A 19,900-nucleotide genomic window follows, 5' to 3' on the forward strand; every position below is an offset into this window, starting at 1 on the left:
CTGTCCCCAGCACCCCCAGGTCCTTTTCTGCTGGGCCACATTCAGTCACTCTGCCCCCAGCCTGTGGCACTGCCTGGGGCTGTTGCTGTCAAAGCCTGAAACTTGGCCTTGTTGAACCTCATGCTGTTGGCTACAGCCCATCAATCCAGCCTGTCCAGGTCCCTCTACAGAGTCTCTTTGCCCTCCACAGATCAACACTCCACCCAACTTGGTGTTACCCATGGATACCCCACCCACATCATCAATAAAGATATTAAACAGGACTGGCCCCAGCACAGATCCCTGTGGGACACCCCTGGTGAGCAGCCACCAGCTGGATGCAGCACCATTCACCACTCTCTGGGCCCGGCCATCCAGACAATTCTTAACCCAGCACAGAATGCTCCTGTTCAAGCCTTGAGCTGCAGCTTTTACAGGAGTCTGCTGTGGGAAATGGTGTTAAAGGCCTTGCTGAAGTCCAGGCAGACAACATCCACAGCCTTCCCTGCATCCACCAGGTGGGTCATTAAAGGAGACCAAGCTGGCTAGAAAGGATGAAATTCTATATTACATATAGAGTCATAGAGTAGTGCTCCATGGACTTCAGCCTTTCAAAGTCTGTGGCATGTTTTCTTTACAATCATAAATTAGGGAGAAGTGTAGTCTACTGTGATTTTAAAAACAAGGATCAGAAATGTGGGAAGACCATGATTTGTCCAGAATATACAAGAAGTGGACGGTGAGTCTAGCAATTAAACTTTGGTTTCCTTGAGGACACCTACCTCCACCTCCTTCTGTGAGATTACTCTATGACAAGGCATTAAAAATGTACAAATACTGGTTTTCTTTTCATGTCATATAGGTTGTGAGATATCTGATGGTTTAGATCCTTCTTTAAACTCTATGACTAGGTGTGGTCTTATTGCTCAGTTTTAATTTCCAAGCATATAGCTCTTTTGCACCCATAGTTCGAATAGTAAATCTGAAGTTGCAAACTCACTAGAAAAAAATAAAATTCTTTTGCACAAGAACCAAGGTGCCTCCCTTCTGTGCTCATGTCTATCATATGATATCTGGCCCTTTGAATGAAAGAATGAGAGGGGTGGCGCAGGGATCAGCATGGCTCAAGTTGGAAGAATTTATTCAATCAGAATTTCCATTATGTTTTGAAAAAAAGTTTTACATGAATACAGGGTTAGGCCAGCAAATGGTGCTTGTTCATCTCTAACATTTAACATCCTCTTGCTTATTCTTCCATTCAATCTCCCCTGTCAATATGTGTCATTAATTTAATTTTATGACAAGGTAACCCACCTAGCTGCTCAAGAGAAGCCAACTGATATAATCTTTTTGATTTTCAGTTATGCTTTTGACAGTTTCTCTGCTATTATCAAAGGTCAGAGACTAAAGTAGCTTAAAATTCAAAGAGAAATATTAATAATTTAGAAACATTTCTTTTTTTCCCAGATAAGACTGTACATTAAAATAACAGCATTCTGTGTCCTTAAACTTTTTAAACCATTTGTTGCATTTACCACTACCACATTATTTCTTTGAGGTTTTTTTCCTTCAGCATAGAGAGAAAATAATATACTTAGAAGGAGGGTGGAGGGTTACTACAGCTCTTCCATTTATTTCTGCAGTGGATACCCTGCTGAAAGTTGCATTGACTGAGCACAGGACAGATACAAAGATCAATCCTAGTGGGACCAAAACCCTTGAGGTAGTTCTTACTCAAAATCGATCAGTCTTTTCAGTTGTCCCTGGAAGTGATGGCTGTTACATTTTCTTACCATTTCAGTACAGCTTTTTCTTCCAAGTTCTACTGAGATCATGGTCAAAGGTGCTGCCCTCATCTGTGTACCATTCAAACCACTGTGATTTTCTGTAATATCAGTAATTTTGCTACATTTCAGTCTGCCCATTCTTCCCAGATGTGACACTATCGTAATCTAACAAAAGAAATTCACAGTTTACATTGATAAAAGGGTTTTCAATGACGGTATAACCTCCTGAATTGCAGTGGATAATCCCCATATTTCGGAGAGTTCTGGCATTTTCTTTTTATTGTACAGTGCCTTAAACTGTCTAAGACTGATACCATTCAGTAATCATAATTCTGCTCCAATTTGCATGCTGTCTTCCTTACTTCAAATTGTACCACGTTGGTCAGAAGCTGGTTCTGAGCATATTTTAGTATATGTGTAGAATGAGAATGTTTAATAAATTGTGGAGATGTCCAAAATATAAGGAAAAATAATATCAAATTTAAATATGTAACTGTAGCATTAGTGATACTTGTGAACGCATTGTATATGTGCATAAAGGGTATCCCCAAATATGATAAAATGTATTATATGTAACCTCATTACTAACACTGTGCAATTACCATGTTTGCCAGCAATACAACCCAGTACTAAAAGGCTTTATCTGACTCAAGAAGTAACTGTCCCAAGATAGAATTGAACTGCACTGTCTTTATTGTACTATTTGCAAAGGACTGTGGTTCCTAGGACTGTGAATAGTGTACCCTCCCAAGACCAATATAGGAAGAAGAATTATTTTTAAAAGCAACAGTTGTTTTAGTGCTCAGAGACAAAATTAGCCTACAGTAAAGAATATTGACTATGTAGGCACTTCTGGTTGAAGACATTGAGATGTCTTTGGTGAAAGAAGGGATCAAGCACAGTAACAAGTTCAACCTTCTTTCTCAAAGCAGGACACATCTGTCACAGTGATGTCCTACCAGTTCAGTCCCCTTAACTGTGACATTGAAGTTGCCTCAGACAAATGGAATATATAAGGAAGCTGGTATTTGCCAATTCTCTATTCCTCTCCAGATATTTTTCTGAAATGCATGCATTAAATTAACATTGCTCATGGTTTTATGAATGCTACTTCTCTTCCAAATGTATTTGGATTTTTCAGCTAAAAAAGTATCCCATGTGGCTGTGGTCAGAAACAATAGAAATAGAAATTGTGGAATTCAGCACAGCCCTGAATATGAGATTGTTTGGAAAATATCACTGGCTCAAATATCAACTGTTAAATTAACAGAAGAATTCTCAGGAGGTAATCATCAAATGACTACTACTGTGGCTTTCTATAGTTCTATTTTAATGCTGTTAGACTTAGTCCTTCAGAACCTTCTTCCACCATAATGTCCTATCCACATCAATGTGTAGCTCCCAAAACATTCAATATGTGTTTACTAATTGTGATCAGGGTAAAATTCAAGTCCTGTGCTTGTGGGACATTTTTTTATCAGAAGCTGTATTTAAGTGATGATACACAGTAATTTGTTCATTCTTCTGTCAGTGTAATTTACAAGGCAACGACAGATAAACATAGCTATACAAGATTCATTTACAGTGACACAATGGCAGATACACAGAGCAGAACCCTGCCTATGAGATAAAGTGGACTGAGTGACTTATGCAGTAATTAGGGGATAATTGTCATTAACCTCGCAAACAGTAGTTTACCCATATTGTTTAAAAGGCTCCAGGATGCATAATGACAAGGTAATCTGTCAAAACGCTAGGGGGAAATATTAATAAGATTTGTGCAAGCCTGGATAGAAAATATGCAGAAAGCAGCCACATTAAGCTAATTGGTGGATGAATATACACTTGTAAAAGTGCTTCTAATGGCACGTTTGCTGCTCTCCAAATGACTACTGTTAATGTGGAGAAGTGGGCTGCCTAGAAAGTCAGGACTGCTGGGACAAGAGGGTATTAAGACATGAAGGCACAGTTATTATTACTTTGTACACTGTAATATAATTTCCCCACTTTCTCTTGCATTTCACTGCCTCTGATAGGTTCAAATTGATAGCTTGCTTCATGCCCTTTTATATTCGAGTGACCTTTGCCTTTTTGGTGTCACTTCTGCACCCTGCTGTCTCCCTTTTGCATCATATTGCCACCTATGACACACCTGCATTTTACTGGTGTAAATTGTTTTGGTAAGCAATAAGAGAAAAAAAGCCTCATTAAGATCTTGTAGTATATATTGCAAGTAATAACGCATAGTCCCCTAATGAATAGTAAAGATGGAAATCAATCTCCTGATTCTGTTGCCATTCATATATCCTGCATATAGTACAGCTGAATCCCCTTATTGAGACACAATTTGGGTTCAATCAGAAAACCAAGCATGTAATGAAATCCAATTTATGAGTATAACTCATTGGCACGTTCATTGCAGTGTTTATGGCCTTGGGCAACTTCTCAATTCCTTACAATGCTCCTGGTTAGGCAAATTTCTTACTGACTTAGTTGAAAGTTTTATTGACAAGCCCAGACCGACTCAGCTTTTGTTGGTTATGTTTTCCAGATTACAGTTTTAGGGTTGTAGTTTTATTCAGTTTAGATTTAAAGTGAGGGAAGGACCATCTGATAATTTGATTTGACTTGATTATCTAGATTGACTGGATTGCATTTAGTGCAGTCCGTGTTAGTAGAGCAAGGATATCAGACACTATTTGTTTATATTATTGCGTAGTACACTGAGAAAAATCTTGGCTGAAAGGAGGCTGGGTGTCTCTTGTGCCTGTGTGTATTGCAAATACAATACCTTATGAGTGCTTTTTTGTGACTATTTCTGTTTCTTATAAAAATTATGTCGTTCTTTCAGTGTTAGTGAAACTGAGGCTTAGAAAATGCTTCCTATGCTTACTGAAAGACTGCCAGAGCACTCAAAACCAGAGAAAATATGACTAGTTCTCAATGAGTTTTGCAGCACTAACACCAGAAAGAAAAACACAAGTTATTTTTGTTGACTGATAGTATCAAGGCAATTTTTAAATGTACTATGCCATAATTGGCAAATATATATGCAAAAATTGTTGAAAGTGAGAATGAAAATCCATCATTGCTATTATATTCATGACGGTTATTTCCAACCCACTTACAGGCAAAATTGTTTTAAAATTATTTTGTAACTGAAATTATTTCAGTGGCTTACCATGTTCATGTCTCTGTTTACATGTTATTTGAAAAGTGCCCATGGCACCTCATGCACTCTAAATTTTACACATATATACCATGTGCTTGGTGATTTAATTACCTCTAGTTTCCATGTTGGCCTAAGGACAAACACACTGTTACTTGCCACAGATTAGTGGCAAAGCTTCTTTAGATACTTCAATGAATTTTACACACTAGCAGGTTGTAGAGAAACAAAGGCATCAAAATAATCTCTGTACTTTGGGTCCAAGGTTTTGGATTTCAAAGCCATTTAAGAAATTTGAATAAATAATTTCAATAAAGTCTTGATATTTTACCATTTCAGAAATGTTGGGAAAAAAATTCTTCATCTTTAGTGTGCTTTAAAAATATTTTTGTGAGCAGATATCATAAAGTATATATTCACCTCACATTAATTTCTCATTTCCAAAAGTCTTTTGGACATCTCAACCAGAATGGATGGTAAAGGGAATAAATGCTGGCATTTGAAAATTTGTGCAGTTCTTGGGGGGAGAAGGACAAAATACTTGGAAAGTGTCCCTAGTACTTCAAAATAAATTACGTAAAGAGAACTGCTAAAAAATTGCTTTGGATCTTCTTAAATCTTAAAGTGTCATTTTGTATCCATGGTAACAGGAGTTCTGTCATCCAACAGTGACATCTTTTGCCTTTTAACACTTGTAAAAAATATTGACATCATACTGCTATGTACTGGCTTTGGCTGTGATAGAATTAACTGTCTTCTTAGTAGCTGGTGCAGTGCTATTTTTTTGGATTTAGGATAAGAATCCTTTAAATAACAGTGATTTCTACTTGTTGCTAAGTAGTGCTTGCCCTAAACCAAGAACTTTCTCAGTGTCTCATGCAGTACCATCAGCCAGGTGCAAAAAATCTGTCAGGGGGCATGGCCAGGATGGGTGGCCTGAATTGGCCAAAGTTATTTTCCACACCCTTGAACATCATGCCCAATATATAAACTCTGGGCACTTGGCTGGGAGAGGCCAGCCACTGCTTAAGGACCATCTGGGTATCAGTCAGCAGGCAGTGAGAAATTTTTTTGTGCCTCACTTCTTTCTCTTGGGTTTTATTCCTCCCTCCTTTTCATTTCCAGTAATATCAGTATATTTTATTTATTTCAATTATGAAACTGTTCTTGTCTCAACCCAGAAGGCTTACCTTTCCTCTCCAATTCTCCTACCCACTGGAGCCAGAGGGAATAGTGAATGAGCAGCTGTGTGGTGCTGTGGGCCAGCTGGGGTTAAACCACAGCAGTTATACACTGTGAAAACTAGCAAATGCAAGAAGAGTATCACACTCTGGTTGTGCTTAGATTTTTTCCTCTAAGTATGGACAGACATCTGCTGTGAAGAAAAAAAACTTGTCTGGCACCCAAATACAAAGAAACTTGATGTAGTTGTTATGGTTAAATAAAGCTCAATCTGTTGTGATTAAATATAATGTAACCCCACAGTAATTTATTATAATTTTTAAAATAAAAATACCATGTCCAGTGTTACTTAGGAAAAAATAGTCACTGTCTTGTGAATTATACATATATACATATTATCTGGCTCATAATCATTCATAACAAAGAGAATATTTTATCAAAAGTCAAACAATATGTTTAAAAAATCAGACAACGCATTTAAAACTAGTGCCCTTGCATCCTAACAGTTTCACTGGAATTGCAGAGGTGAATACACAATCATGAAGAAGGAAAAAAGAGTTCAAATTACTCTTTCTTTTCTGAAATCAGTAAGATACATTACTCCCAATCCTTATGGCTGCTTTAGAGTTGGCAAATAACAGTCTCATCCTCTTTCAGGGCAATGTTTTCAAGGCATTTTAAGGTTGATGAATCTGAAAAAATAAAAAGGCATGATGTTATTGGGATACACTATGAGGAAATTCATTCCCCAAAAGGAGTCATGTGTTCAGGATCCAGTGTTTTCATACCATTCCATGCAGCTTAGTCCAGAACCAGCACCCCAGCAGGTTGCTTGTGCAGGGAGAGGTCTGCATTCCTGGCATGCATCTTTGGGATAAGATATGAAACAGAAGACCTGCATACTTTTGGTCAATAAAGACCCTGAAGGCTATTAAGTGAGAATGTGGGTGGTTAACGGCGGTGTCCTGGCCAGGTTTCCGCTGCGGTTATTGCATTCCACTGCCTTATGTTTCATCTGCAGTTTCAGCAGGACATGGTGTTCCTCACTTTCACTCCAAAACCGTTGAGCAGTGCTCCTGTGCGTTGTGTTACACAGCTGCTGAGCTCCACCGTGGTGGTATGTCCCCAATATATATTCACATAGATTTGGCTTCACATCATGTTTAGATCAAAATTACTTTCCAGCATGGTCTGTGGAATTACTCCAGGTTTATGGTGCAATTATTCTAAAGTGCAGCCAGATTTGCCCCAGTGTCTACAATACCAGTTCATAAAGTGTGCAAAGGTCTTTGGGAGTAGTTTTGGTCAAAACACAAAATTTCTTGCTGCTGTATGCATGAAGATATGTGGAGAAGAAAGAGGAACCAGGGCAAGTATGGTTACAAACCTGGTAGCAAAGTAAGCATGTTAAGTGTGTGTAAATAATATGTATGTAAGTAAGTAAATAAAGTCTCCTTCATGCTACTCTTCATTTGAACACATACTGCCAGTGTCATTCTCAGTGATAATTTGAGGAGAGACAACCACTTTCTCTTCTCCTGTAGCATGCAGATATCTTCATGCCTACCCTGTGTGTTTGGGGCAAGGCAAACAAGTAGTAAAAAAAGGGGGTGCCAGAAGGGAAGAATATTTATCAGTTCTAGCAGAATGGAGGCTGCAGTGAAGTCAAAAGATAAAGATTTCCATTATTGACTGAGAACTCAGTAGTGCTGCACTGTTTGTTCCTGCTGCTGCAGTATAACTCAAGGAAAGGACTGCTGACACTTAAACATGCATTTTTTCATATGGTTTCTGTTGGTGAAGGGACGCTGGTAGGAGGTGGATGAGAAGTGACAGCTGAGGGGAAAAAATTTCAACCATGCCTCTTTGCAGACTTAGTGTGTTAAATCTCATATTAGTTGCACATGTAAAATCACAGTGAGCAAGTATGCACATCTTTTCTTCATGTTTACAGGAGCAAAGGTGATTGAGATTCAGTATGGTAAAAACTCTTTTCAGGAAAATGAGTATCTGATTGCATATGTGAGTGTATATTTCTGTGGAAAACTAGATAAAGGGCTTACCTTGGTTTTACTGAAATCAGTGGGAGTTAGCCAAAATGAGTAAGAGATATTGCACATTGTCCCATCTGTACTACTATGAGTTGGTGTGCTGCTGTACAGTTTTGGTAACTCTTACCCCAGGAGTAGTAGGACTACCCAGAGTGTAGCAGCTTTATTTAAACAGAAATTTAAACAGAAATTTAATTGTGAAACCAAGAGATGCTTCTGGGAAATTCAGCCAATCAAAAACAACAAACCCTAAATCATGGAAATTATGAAGGCTTTTCTTTATTAGAAACAAATGTTGATTTTTTTTTTTCTGTCTACACCCTAATTAAAACCATCCTGTGAAATTATAGTATGACCAAATTAATATATTTCAGTCTGCTTTTCAACTGTTACAGCTGCATTCAAAATGTGTCTTTGAGATCATCTAGAAAATACATAGCTCCTTAAGAGCTTAAAGAAGAAAAATTTATGATGAACCCCGAGCTAGAATTATTTAATCAAACATGTATCTATGCAATATTTTGCAACAAGGAAACTTAACTAATATTAATCAAAAGCCACAGTTTAGGTGCATATGCAAACTTACTAAAATATGAAGCCTAGCAATGATTTCTTTTTCTGTATAACTTTGAGTGATTTTCAGAAGTTATCACAGTAGTGCCTGAAAATAATCCTTGAGTATATCCCAGAACATAAAGCTAGTTTTGGAAGCAATCTAACTAACCTTTCTATTAATCTCAGCCTTGTAGAGGCATCTCTCACTGTGTATCCAGGTGTATGTATACATTTTTCTTATTCTAAGAAGTTAATCAGGAAGATAGAATAGAACTGCAAAAAGTCAGTGCTGTATATGCACACAAATGTGTTCCTTGGTGTGTAGACATAAAATTTCTGTCTGTAATGCAGTCACAGCAGCCATAGGAGCTTATAATACAAAAATAGAATTTAAAACAACTGATTTCTTAACAAAAGTTCAAGGTTTCCTGTGTATGTTTATAGTGCATGCTTGTGTAGACTGCCCTTATTTTCTAAATAGGCAATTTTAAAATTGTGAGGTTTTAAAGCTGAATTGAAAGTTATAAAGGCTAAAGGCCTTCGGGAAATGAAGACTTACCTTCACAATCCTCTCCAGTTAAGCTTCTAAAAATTAGAGTGATTTTTGTGCCCATTTTCTGTTGTAGTCTGCTTGTGTCATTCAAGATAATAATCTTAATATCACCATATGTTCTTCTTGACCCAGGAGTTTAAGACAAGATGTACCCTAACATATCCTAACACACATCTCTTTTCCTAACATACGGTCAGCAAAATTCAGGATGCAGGTTCAGGGTGATAAACCATGAGATTACTTTACAGATCTAATGTCATATGTGTGTATGTGGATCTGTTTATTCAAATAATAGGCTTGACTGTGTGGTTAGAGTTAGAAAAGTTTATGGGTTATGTCTTGGATCCTTAGAGGTCAGTTTAATATAGTTTAAAGTTTGAAAGATTTTCTCCATCAGAAATTGTGAGAAAGAGATCCACACAGTAAAACAAAAATTTAATAAATAAAACAAAATAAAACAGAATAAAATTTATTAAATGAATAATCAGAGCTGTTTGGACAAAGAAGAAAGAGCATCAGTGTGTGCTGTACAGATTTGGCTTACTTGTCTCCTGCCTTAGAGCTGTGTGCATGCAGTGGTATCTCTGTACTCACTGACTTCCTTGTGCACATTGTCACTGGAGGCTTGGCTTAATCAGTTGTGAGCTGAAAAAAGTAATATAAATTGGAACCTTTTGTCATGAAGTATTTAAATGTTGATATGCTTTAATGGCTTCAGGGAGAAAATTTAGCATGAGAGATTGTAAGAAACAAGAAATCGATTACATGTAAGAAAGGACTTGAGCCTCTAATCAAGTATTACCATATACAGAAAGATCCCTAGCTAGTTATAGCTAAATTCAAATGGGATAATGGTTAGATTTTTTTGTTAATTTTAAGTTTTATCAAAAAATGGCATTCCTATTCACTCTTTATCTAGTTTTGCATAATACATGCTTACAATAATTTATGGAAAGCTTTCACTGTGTAAATATTGAAGCATAAGCTAGACAGTATCCATAAGCAGTGAGGGTTTTATGGAATGTAGGCGTCTGCATATTTCTCTTTACTTTTGTTGGGCAAAGAGGGTCAGAAAACTTCTTGCTGTAAATTAACAAGATAAAGCTTTATATAACTAGTAGTAGGAGGAGCAGACAAAGATTATTTAAAAGCAACTTTCTGGTTCCCTGCTTTTTCTTTAATGGCAAAGGTAACCCCATGACTATCACACCCTTCACTGCCAGTTTCTGTAATCAGTGGGATTTAGCAGCTGCTAAAGGTCTGGTGCTCTTCATTGTAAATTTGTAAACAAAATGAAACAAAGGGTTGTGGTGTCTCATCAAGAGGTAGCTCATGTAGCTAAGTGCCAGCTTTGCTCAGTTAAGATGTGGAATAATTCCCTGAAAGCACACAGGGAACCCCTGCATGTAGAGGCTTGCCTGCCTGTTCTGTGTATGCAGAGAGCGGGCTGTGCTGCCACCAGGGAGGGACTGTGTGACACCGCCTTCCCCTTGCCTGTGGGAGAGTCTGTTACAGGATCTCTACCTACTATTCTCATGAGCTACTGTTGTGCTAGCTGTGATTAACTTTTAATTACTTATATACCGGTTTTTGTAAAGCACCCATCTGCTACATAAGCTTGATTTTCAAATTAAAAACGAAACAAAATGTAGCACTAGTACATTACAGTGCAGCCTGCAGCTAGCTGCAGACAGGAATCCTAATTAAATACCGGTAAGCACTGTAAATTTGACAGTGTTATTTCCATCTTTAAACCATGGGATAGTTAGAAGGAATTACTATTTGTGATTTGGGGTGGGAAATGTGTGTATATACATGAGGTCAGATATGACAGTGTAGGCCCGGAGATCAAAATCTGATTCAAATCTGGTTTTGCAGTTCCATGGAGGAATTACCCATATGTTGAGCTGCTATGGTTGGCTGGAAGTTGTTGAAGTAGATGTAAGAAACTTTAGATCTTACCCAAGGGGAGAGTTATTTGTGTGGGAAAAAACAAATGTAATATTTGAGCTTTAAAATATGAACCTGTCCTTTAATTTTTTTTTATGGCATTGGTATTTTTTTTTCTCCCACCTCTCATCCCATTTAGGTTTTGTTCTGTTTCACTTATTTTTCTTGTTGGGGATGATATTTGATGATCCAGACGATTTATGTTAGATACTACTGACTGCCTGCAAAATACTGCTACATCAAGAACTGTAAGGACATAGAAATCAGAGATGTCCACTGTGCTTATGGGTGTTCAAAGGTGAACACATTTCCACACTAATGCTGCAACACCAGCATCTGCATCATGATGTTTCGTTCATCACCATAAATACAGAATGAACATTTTATACACATAGATGGGTTTTGAGGCTTTCCATCCAGGTCAACTGGGTAAGATTTTCTGAGTTAATTGCTGTTGAGGGTTTCACTGTCTTTCAGGGTTTGGTTGTAAATATTCATGTGTGGAGCATTTCTAAAGATTTTGTTGTTGTATCTAAGGTACTGAAACGTATATGTCATTAATCTTCAACATTAACTTTATACCCAGAGAGGTGAACTGAACTGTACATATGCAAACGGAAATAATAAAACCAATGTTAATCAATTAAACATATGCTTTAGTATTTGACATTGCAAAATTGTATTTTTTGGTACTCTAGGAAACGTGAAGGAAGAGAAGAATCAATCATCTGAAGACTGAAAATAATTAATTAATTTAATTAATAAAAAAATAAATCCAGGGGGTTAAGGGGCTGGAAGGGAAGAAAGGTATTTTCAGACTTCATAATCAAACAAAGTTAATGATTTTTGCAATAGCATGTAGTCCAAGTCTTCAGGTAAGGTTCTGAACCCAAGATTCAAGATGTAAAAATATCAGACGCAGTATGGTGGTGTGTCTTGTAAGGCTTTCAAACTGTTTAATGCATGAGGAAGGTTTGGAATAATTCTGGTTTGATGGCCTTCCACATTTCTTTTTTGTTATAGTTAGTATGTTAATGTTATGTCCAGCATTTGCCCAAAAGGAAAGATGCCAATAAAATGATGTATTCATTATATAAGTATTTTAATATGTTTTTATCAATACTTGCTGGAATGGATTGCCTGACATTACACTGCAGAATTTTTAAGTCCTACCTTCAGGCAAATCTCATGCTTACTAGCAAAAATGAAAGTGTGAAATGCTTTTTAATGTATATTTAACAACAGATAGTCTAGTGATTACTGATGTGTATTCTCTCTGGATTTTTCCCTTGCTATCAGAAGGCAATGTTAAGAGACAACATTTTTACACATTTATGCTATCTACATCCATCAGATCCTTACTTTTTACACATTTTTAACTGTCATTTATAACAAGGCTACAAAAAATGTAATCTCTCAAGTCTAAACCATATCAAGATTGGAAGCTTACAATCAATTTCCAGTAATTGTCCAGGAAAAGGGGATTAAGGTACAAGTGTTATGTGCTGTTTTCAAAACATTTTGCCTTCCATCAAAACTTCTTGTGAAATGGTCTATAAATGGCTTCAGTCTTATTTGTTTTTATTATTGTATTTAAGGAGCAAATCTATCAATTCTATTTATTTAGCTCTTTCTAATAGTGTTACCATTTAATAGTGATTAAGGTACAATTTTTGGTATTTTACAGTGGTGTGCACAGCAACACTTCTTGTTTTACTAATATATTTGAAAGAGTAGCATTCTACAGAGACCACTGTTGTTAAAATGAAAGTACTGAAAACATTTTAGATCACAGAGTCCTGGGGTCTACATTTTGTGTACTCTAACACTATTAAACTCAGTCTGGTTTTCTTACTGTAATTACAGTATTTTCATGGATGGAAAGTTTTTATTGTTTGGTCAAGTTCTATTAACACTGTTTGCATCTTGTATTTTGAGCTTAGTGTTTCATGTTCAGACAGCCTAGCACCTTCTTCAATAATTATGCAGAATCAATAAGCTTTTCTTTGTGTTTTGTCTTTGTTGTTTCTTTGATATGGCCTCTAGGATGCTGCAGGCAAGGTGCTGGACCGCTGGGCCATCATGTCCAGGGAAGAAGAGATCATTACCCTTCAGCAGTTCCTGAGATTTGGAGAAACTAAATCTATCGTGGAGCTGATGGCAATTCAAGAAAAAGAAGGGCAGGCTGTGGCTGTGCCATCTTCAAAGACAGATTCAGATATAAGGACTTTTATTGAAAGCAATAATCGCACCAGGAGCCCAAGTCTCCTTGCTCACCTGGAGAATAGCAACCCTTCCAGCATTCATCATTTTGAAAACATCCCGAATAGCCTTGCATTCCTGCTTCCATTCCAGTACATAAATCCAGTCTCTGCTCCACTGCTGGGGCTGCCTCCAAATGGCCTCCTGCTGGAACAGCCAGCAATGAGGCTCCGTGAACCAAGCCTTACGACCCAAAATGAATATAACGAGAGTAGTGAATCTGAAGTGTCCCCTACGCCTTTCAAAAATGAGCAGGCATCCAGTAGGAATGCTTTGACCAGCATCACAAATGTGGAGCCCAAAACTGAGCCAGCCTGTGTCTCTCCTGTTCAAACACCTACGCCAGTCAATGATCTATCGAAAACAGAACACACAAAAAGCTCGTTCCGAATTCACAGAATGAGGAGAATGGGGTCAGCCTCCAGGAAAGGAAGAGTGTTTTGCAATGCATGTGGCAAAACTTTCTATGACAAAGGTACTCTTAAAATCCACTACAATGCTGTCCACCTGAAAATCAAGCATCGATGCACTATTGAAGGCTGCAATATGGTCTTCAGCTCTCTCAGAAGCCGTAATCGCCACAGTGCTAACCCCAATCCCCGCCTCCACATGCCTATGCTAAGGAATAACCGTGACAAAGATCTAATTCGTGCTACATCAGGTGCCGCCACTCCTGTCATAGCAAGTACGAAATCCAACCTAACTTTAACAAGCCCTGGGCGCCCACCAATGGGGTTTACCACTCCCCCTCTAGACCCGGTACTACAGAACCCTCTTCCCAGTCAGCTGGTCTTCCCAGCTTTAAAGACTGTCCAACCTGTTCCTCCTTTTTACAGAAATTTACTTACTCCTGGAGAGATGGTGAGTCCTCCAACCTCACTCCCAACCAGTCCCATAATACCAGCTGTGAGTGGCATGGAGCAGCATCCCCCTCCTCCTTCGGAGTCATCGGTACCTTCAGTGTTGATGCCCACTCCAGAACCCAGTGCAGACCTTGCCCCCAAGAAGAAGCCAAGGAAGTCAAGCATGCCAGTTAAAATTGAAAAGGAAGTTATTGACACTGCTGATGAGTTTGATGATGAAGATGAAGAGGTGAATGACAGGAGCACGATGGTGAATGACATTGGTCATGACAATCACTGCCATTCTCAGGAGGAAATGAGCCCAGGCCTGTCTGTGAAAGACTTTTCCAAGAGTGACAGAAGCAGATGTATGTCCAGACCAGACATAAGAAGGGCAGACAGCATAACATCAGAAGACCAGGAGCATGAAAGAGACTATGAAAATGAATCAGAGTCATCAGAGCCCAAATTATGTGAAGAATCTCTGGAAGGTGATGATCGCCTCCACGAACCTGGTGAAAAATCTATGATTCATAGTGACCAACCAGATGAAAACCACAATGACTCTTCCAACCAGGATGTCATTAAGGTGAAGGAAGAGTATACAGACCCTACATATGATATGTTCTATATGAGCCAATATGGACTGTACAATGGAGGCAGTGCCAGTATGGCTGCTCTTCATGAAAGTTTTGCTTCCACCTTCAACTACACCAGCCCTCAGAAGTTCTCCCCAGAAGGTGAAATGTGCTCCAGCCCAGACCCCAAGATCTGCTATGTTTGCAAGAAAAGTTTCAAGAGTTCCTACAGTGTGAAGCTTCACTACCGAAACGTTCATTTAAAAGAGATGCATGTCTGCACAGTGGCTGGCTGTAACGCTGCGTTCCCATCACGGAGAAGCAGAGACAGGTCAGTAAATATTAATTGATTTTCTGCATTATTAAATGTGTTGAATTATGGAAGAATAGGCAGTTTAGGCTATATGAAGAAATAGAGAGATGCAAAGTAATGACAAGTGACAATTCTGTTCCCATGACATTGAAAGAGATTTAAGATTTTCATTGTTCCTTGGCATTCAGAATGGTATATATTGTGCCATCCTCTTAACTGACTGACTAGATAATAAATGCTGTTATACTTTCTATATTCCTATAAACATATGTGCTGTACTTCTGTCTATAAGCTACAGCCCTCATTACATTTATTTTCTTCTACCTGTAACATTTAAAACAAGAAAATCTTCTAATAAATGTATAGTAAATGATATACAATACAAATATCACCATGCATGCATATCAAACTATAGAACTAGGAAAGAGGGCAAAGGTGGATGGGTAGTTGCATGAATGGATGGAGATTGGTAATAAATTACTGGAATTATTTCTGTTCTCATCGGTCATACAAAAGCAAACAAAAAGCATTAGAAACTAAAGAGCGTTAAATGCTCTTTACCATCTTTAATTTTTAAAACTAGGTGCTATGTTGTAGTGAGAACAAGTAAATATTAAGAAAATCATTGTCTGTTTCTTTAGTAGAACCTACACACATCTCTACCCACTACAATCATTTAGTCTACTTTATTTTTTTCTGCATGTGAGCAACTCCCTTCTCCACCAATAGAAATGATGCACTTTCAGAGAGGAAAGGGTTCCCTACATATTTTTAAAATCAACCAGCGTGTATTCTGCTGGCCCTTCAGATGACATCATGCCCAAGCTATGCTTTGATACAAAAACAGTTAGGTTTAAACAGAAGCAGCTACTCCATAAACCCTTTGGTTAAGGTTTTGGGGTTGTTTTATATTTTTGGGGTTTTTGTTTTGGTTTTTTTGTTGTGTTTTTGTTTGGTTTTGTTTTGTCTTGTTTTGGGGGGTTTTTTGTTGTTTTTTTTATAGACTGTACTTTTGGTTTCCTGACGAAAATGTAATACAAATGGAATTTGTCAAGGTGATATGATAACACATTTATTTCATATTTGTGGATAAAAGCTCTTTCATTTGATAATCATATTGTCACATAAGAAAATCTCTCTGGTTCATGGAGTAGCGGTGAAATTGGGTCACCTCCTTTCCTGTACTTGTGTTTCATATTTTTTCATTAGGCTGTAAAAATTCAGCAGATAAAGAAAGGAAATTAAACCAAGCTAAACATTCCATACACAGCTCCTGATATTGTTTTGTAATTTTTTCATTGAAATTGATGTGCTTTGGAAGTGAATGTTTTGCATCTTATAAAATGAAAGCAAGTTATTGTTAAGGATACTGGGGAGCCAAAATTCACTGTGTTGATGAAGAATACTGTGCCCAAATATCTCCATCTTCTCTTATCATTTATGAAATCTGCAAAACAGAAAAATATAAGCAAACATAAGAATACAAGTTCAAAACACCTAAGAAGGAAAATCTGGAAAGTTTGCACTTCAGTGGGCTAAACTACTGGTTACAAAGCAGGTAGATCTAAATTAAGACTCCTTTTCTTGCTGTGTGCTGATAAGTTTTATGAGTCTTGAATTTGACGAGGTATGTGAGTCAGTGGCATAATCTATGCTAAGTTTAGATACGTACAACCCCTTTCAGATCCTGAAATCATATTCTTTGTTAATCAAAAATTTAGTTTGGTCAGTCTGTTCCCTTAAATGAATTATGAAAAAATCAGTCATGTACTACACAAAACAGCTTTGATTTGAGCATGTGAAACAAGAGATGATAAGCTTTAGGATTTGGAACTTTATGTAGTGTATTAAATTTCAGCAGTAATACATTGAAAGATCAAGGTAGTAATAAAGTTAGTATAGTAAATATTTAGATATTCTAAGAAAGAGTGACTGTGATGACATATATAAAATATTTCCAAGACAAAAAACTTCAAGTAGGGCACATTTTGAATTTTTTTGTGACCTACATAGGATACAACTGTTAAGCTAGTGTGAAATAAAAAACTGATTTAGTATCTTAAAATGCAGGTTGCATATTTAAAGATAAAATTATAATTTGCATATAATTTTGAGTTGTGTAATGCACAAGGCCATCTTCTTATATCATTATATTAGTAATTCAGAATATGATTCACTTATGTGTTGCACCTGGAACAAAACTGCATGTTATATTCTTTAATTGCAAAGATTTAAGAATGGTTCTGTAATTCAAAAAATTCTAAGGCTTGGTACAATTTGTGTGCCCTACTAGTTTTTGTTAGATGTTTATCAGTTTTGGTTTGCAACACTAATCAGGAAACGCCTTCAAAGAATGAGGAAATTCTCTCATGGTTCAGGATAATTCTTTTAGATACTTGAGCAAGAAGCATATACAAAACATCCCTGGGCTATCCATTTTTTTCCAGAAGTGCAACATATAGAAACATGCAGAAATGAAAGCATATATACAGCATGTCAAAGAAAGCAAATGAAAGATTTAAATAACATTTTCTAATACTTTCTCCAAAAAAGAGCAGTTTTGTTAAAAAAATTAAAATTAGGAATAAAAGTTAAATTAATATATTCTCTCCCCCTTTTTTTTCTGGTGTTGGGTTTTTTTTGTTTTCATTGGGAGGATGATTCTTTGTTTGCTTCCTTCTTTGCTTTGTTTGTTTGTTTGGGGATCTTTTGCAAACTGTTTAATTAACCCCAAAATTTTCCCATTAATTTTATTTTTTTTTCTCATCTTCCTTTTGAATATATTTTTTTTTTCCAGAGAGAGTACATACAATTCTCAGCTTTTCAGATTATGCAGATCACCAAAAATATAACTGGATAATTAGAATAATAGGATTGCAAAGTGAGAACTTCTTCCAGCCACTTAAATAATTTTCAGTTAAAAAAATCAGGAGCATTTTGCTAACAATTGCTATATGAGAAATAATGGTTAGCTACCTGCAGCACACAGTAATAACTTCAGGATAATATTTGAAATGGATTTGCATCCCATTTTGTACTGATTACAAAAGTCTCTGTGATTTGCTTGTGTTGTGAATCACTCACATAATTTTTGGTTAGCTGGAGTGTTTTCACTTTGAAAATTAAAATTAATTTCCTTTTCAGTATTTTCAGTACTACCTCCGTAATGAAATCAGAGTTCTAGCTATTCCACAGCTTATTGCCTTGTGAAGTTTGTATCTTTTTTCTGTCATTTTATTAAGCTTATTACTAGCATTTATATTATTTATATTATTAATCTTATTATAACTAGTTAGATATCTAAAACTACTCTTGAAGTGTTCTGTAATAAAATATGAAGTTTAAGTGGAGATAGATAACATTGGCTGACTCTTTTTGTTTCCTTTAGAGGCATCTGATTTGGCTTAAGTCCTTTTCCAATGAAACTCTAGTTAATCAAAGATTCATCAAATATCCCCCCTGACTTGTACATACACAAAACTCCAAATTGCTGACAGTGGGTGGAGCTAGTGTAAAATCGGCTTTGGAAATGAGGGGCTGTGATACAGACTGCTGGTTACCAGGGGCAGGAGATCACATCAGGAGCAAAAGGAGTGCTGCTTTGATGAAAGGGGATTTTATCTGTGCCAGAGCTGCAACCCCTCCCCATCTTTGCAGAAAGCACCCTGTAGCAATTTGTGCTAAGGTTGATCAAATCTAGCTTTATCATTCCTACATCATTTGTGCCAAGGTTAACACCTGCTTAAATATTCTTCTGCCTGACATGCTGAAATATGCTCTGAGATCTTTGGCTAGCCATGCTAGTCTTTGCAAATTATGGTCAAGATGACCAGATTTCAGAGTCCCACTTTATGTGTGCTTTTTTTTAATTCAGGAAGAAGGAAAGAAAAGTAACTTTTCCTTTCTATCAATGACCCAGTAATTCTGTTATCCCATCTAAAAATTAAACAGCATTGCTTTTCAATAGTCAAGATCTGCTGAGCTTAGATATTTTTAAAAGCACCTATTTTCATCATTCTTCTGAGCTACAACTAACATCACTCATTAAATCAGCCTTAATACCTGGTCTCTTTGGTCTTTTCCTCAGAGAAATCTTTCTGACTTTCTTTACCTAGGAGCACTAGATTTATGTAAACCACTTCTTCTTCCATACTTCAACAACCACTTCCTGAGTAGTTGTTCATTCAGTTCTTTTGCTGTCTTTACTTCAGATGTCCTTTCTTCTGAAGACATGATGTTCAGGCTAAGTCTTGTTGCAAAAAGACAATGGAGAGTACATAGGAAAAGAGACCATATTAAAATTTTTGTCAGAAATGGTGTCATAAGCCTTGTTTTGAATGGAAAGACTTCTTTTCCAGTAACTTTTTAAGTGAAAAAGAGACAGAAAGAAGATATGTTCCCTTGAGGACTGACCAATTGAATGGAAAATTTTTCTTTTTGGATTGAATTCTCTCTGGAGTCTCAGAAGATCTTTCCTGCAAGTAAGAAGAAATGGCCAATGGCCACAGTGGTTAGATTCCTCTGAGATCCTTTCCCAGCCTCATCTATGAATTTTGTCCCGGCACATAAGGAGTTTGCCTTACAAAGTGATAAGTCTAGTTAATCCTTGAAGTCACCACTGAGGTACAGTGGCTCAGGGAATCAACCTGAGCTGTGGACGTGACATGTGGATGAGAGGA

General features: G+C 37.1%; 1 protein-coding gene across 1 annotated transcript in view; it reads left to right on the plus strand.

Annotated features, from left to right (window-relative positions):
• The window catches only part of BNC2 (basonuclin zinc finger protein 2), a 229,122-nt gene that overhangs the window by 192,337 nt on the left and 16,885 nt on the right, over positions 1–19,900 (plus strand). Inside the window, exon 4 of the mRNA XM_062513347.1 lies at positions 13,273–15,239. Coding sequence (XP_062369331.1) covers positions 13,273–15,239 — 1,967 coding nt within the window. The remainder of the gene's footprint in view (positions 1–13,272; positions 15,240–19,900) is intronic.

The sequence above is a fragment of the Cinclus cinclus genome, chromosome Z, assembly GCF_963662255.1.
Source record: "Cinclus cinclus chromosome Z, bCinCin1.1, whole genome shotgun sequence".
Lineage (NCBI taxonomy): Eukaryota > Metazoa > Chordata > Aves > Passeriformes > Cinclidae > Cinclus > Cinclus cinclus.